The 1,526-nt window shown below is 54.5% G+C and overlaps 1 protein-coding gene across 1 annotated transcript; it reads right to left on the bottom strand.

The window, feature by feature from the left end:
• Nucleotides 1-143: 143 nt before the first annotated feature.
• Nucleotides 144-866, bottom strand: GNI_153030 (hypothetical protein; the record flags this gene model as incomplete). The annotated part of the gene is made up of 1 exon (XM_011134529.1): nt 144-866. The coding sequence occupies one exon, from the start codon at nt 864-866 to the stop codon at nt 144-146; it is 723 nt and encodes a 240-aa protein (XP_011132831.1).
• Between the last annotated feature and the right edge of the window lie 660 nt (nt 867-1,526).

The raw sequence follows: 1,526 nt of genomic DNA, 5'->3' as shown, positions 1-1,526 counted from the left end.
CTCTCACCCTCGCAGCACGTTTGAGGACGACCAGCTCGTGATGGAGCAGACAGGGGAAGAGGAAAGTAGCTCACACCCTCGGAGCTCACAGCCTCGGAGCTACAAATCACTAGGGCCAATTCCTCGCCAAAAAAAGGTTTGGGTTAGAGGAGTTCAGTAGGCGTCAGAAGTCTAACGGCCGTTGTGAGTTCGGGGGAGATCGGACATGGCCCATGTGAGGCAGGGAGCATGAGGAAAGAGTCACCGGCACTGATGGAGTGAAGACACCTGTAGCTGCTGAGTAGCCCGTCGGGTCCCGATTTCTCGTCCCAAGCAGTGCCTGCGAAGATACAAGCGTCATGAACCCTATGGGCTTCTTCGAATACCCAGCCCCTGAGTTCCAGATGGTCGGTGTATTCTTTGACAATTTGTTCGCTGAGACGGTTCCCTTGAAAGAGCCCCACTAGTTCCTTCCGAATGGTGTGTAGCAAGAGTTGCAGACATGCCCGCAATGTTGGATGGGTCAGAACGAGGTGAGCTAGCCCGTTCACCACCTTCTCGTCGTTGCCTGGACTCGTGGTTAGCTGGCCTTGGACTGGAGGAGCGAATGAAATATCTGTCCCCGGTATGGCATCTAAGAACGCCTTGCCGCCAACTATTATTGCGTCGAGAGGAAGGCTCTCATCCATAAACTTCAGACTCCCAAACAGCGCCTCCATATCTGATGTCTTACTCACCCTGCCCTCCTCGATCATCTTCTTCATCGGCTCAAGCACGCGCACCAAGTCCAAACAAAGCCCGTCACAAATCACTGGCACCACCACTCGGGCCAACACTACCGCAACGCCTGCAGACGACCCTGACACCTCAGCAGGTAAGCACTTCATCGTTGAACTATCTATCTCATAATTTTTTTAAAAGAAGGGGGGGACACGACAGGCACCATGGGCTCGCCAGTCACATGACTGCATCATCGAGGCGCGCGATCATAAATCCTTACCACCTCATAGCTGCAAGTACGTAGGCAGCCGTAGCTGAAGTAGCTGCCGACTCCACGTTCATCCAAACTGTACCCCATCCAAACTATACCCAAAAATTCGAACTCAAAAATTGCACACCGGAGGAACATCACATTTGGCATGTTGGGACAAACTATCCATGCGTGAGTGGGTGGCTGATGCTGTGCCTGGTTGGTTGATGCTGTGCCTAAAGAAGAACGGAGAGCTGGCTGTGACGCAGTTACCTCTGCCTATGTAGCATAGAAAAGTGTGGTGGGACTGCAGGCGCAGATTACACAAGTTACACAAGTTAAAAAATTCTCACGCGCTCCCTCCCGCAGGCAGTCTGGCTTCCTGGCGTAACTTCTTCAGGGCTTCCGATATGGCCTTTGCTGAGGTCAGCGGAGCATATTCCGGGATGGGCGACCGCCTGCCCGCTTTGTCGGGACCACGACCAACGGGGTCGTGGCCACGACTAGGGAGGTCGGGACCACGACTAGGGAGGTCGGGACCACGACTACGGCGGTCGGGGCCGCGACTGGCGAGATC

The sequence above is a fragment of the Gregarina niphandrodes genome, assembly GCF_000223845.1.
Source record: "Gregarina niphandrodes unplaced genomic scaffold scaffold00043, whole genome shotgun sequence".
In the NCBI taxonomy this organism is placed as follows: Eukaryota; Apicomplexa; class Conoidasida; order Eugregarinorida; family Gregarinidae; genus Gregarina; species Gregarina niphandrodes.
Note: the sequence above shows the minus strand (reverse complement) of the source record. Positions and strands in the feature narration are given on the sequence as shown.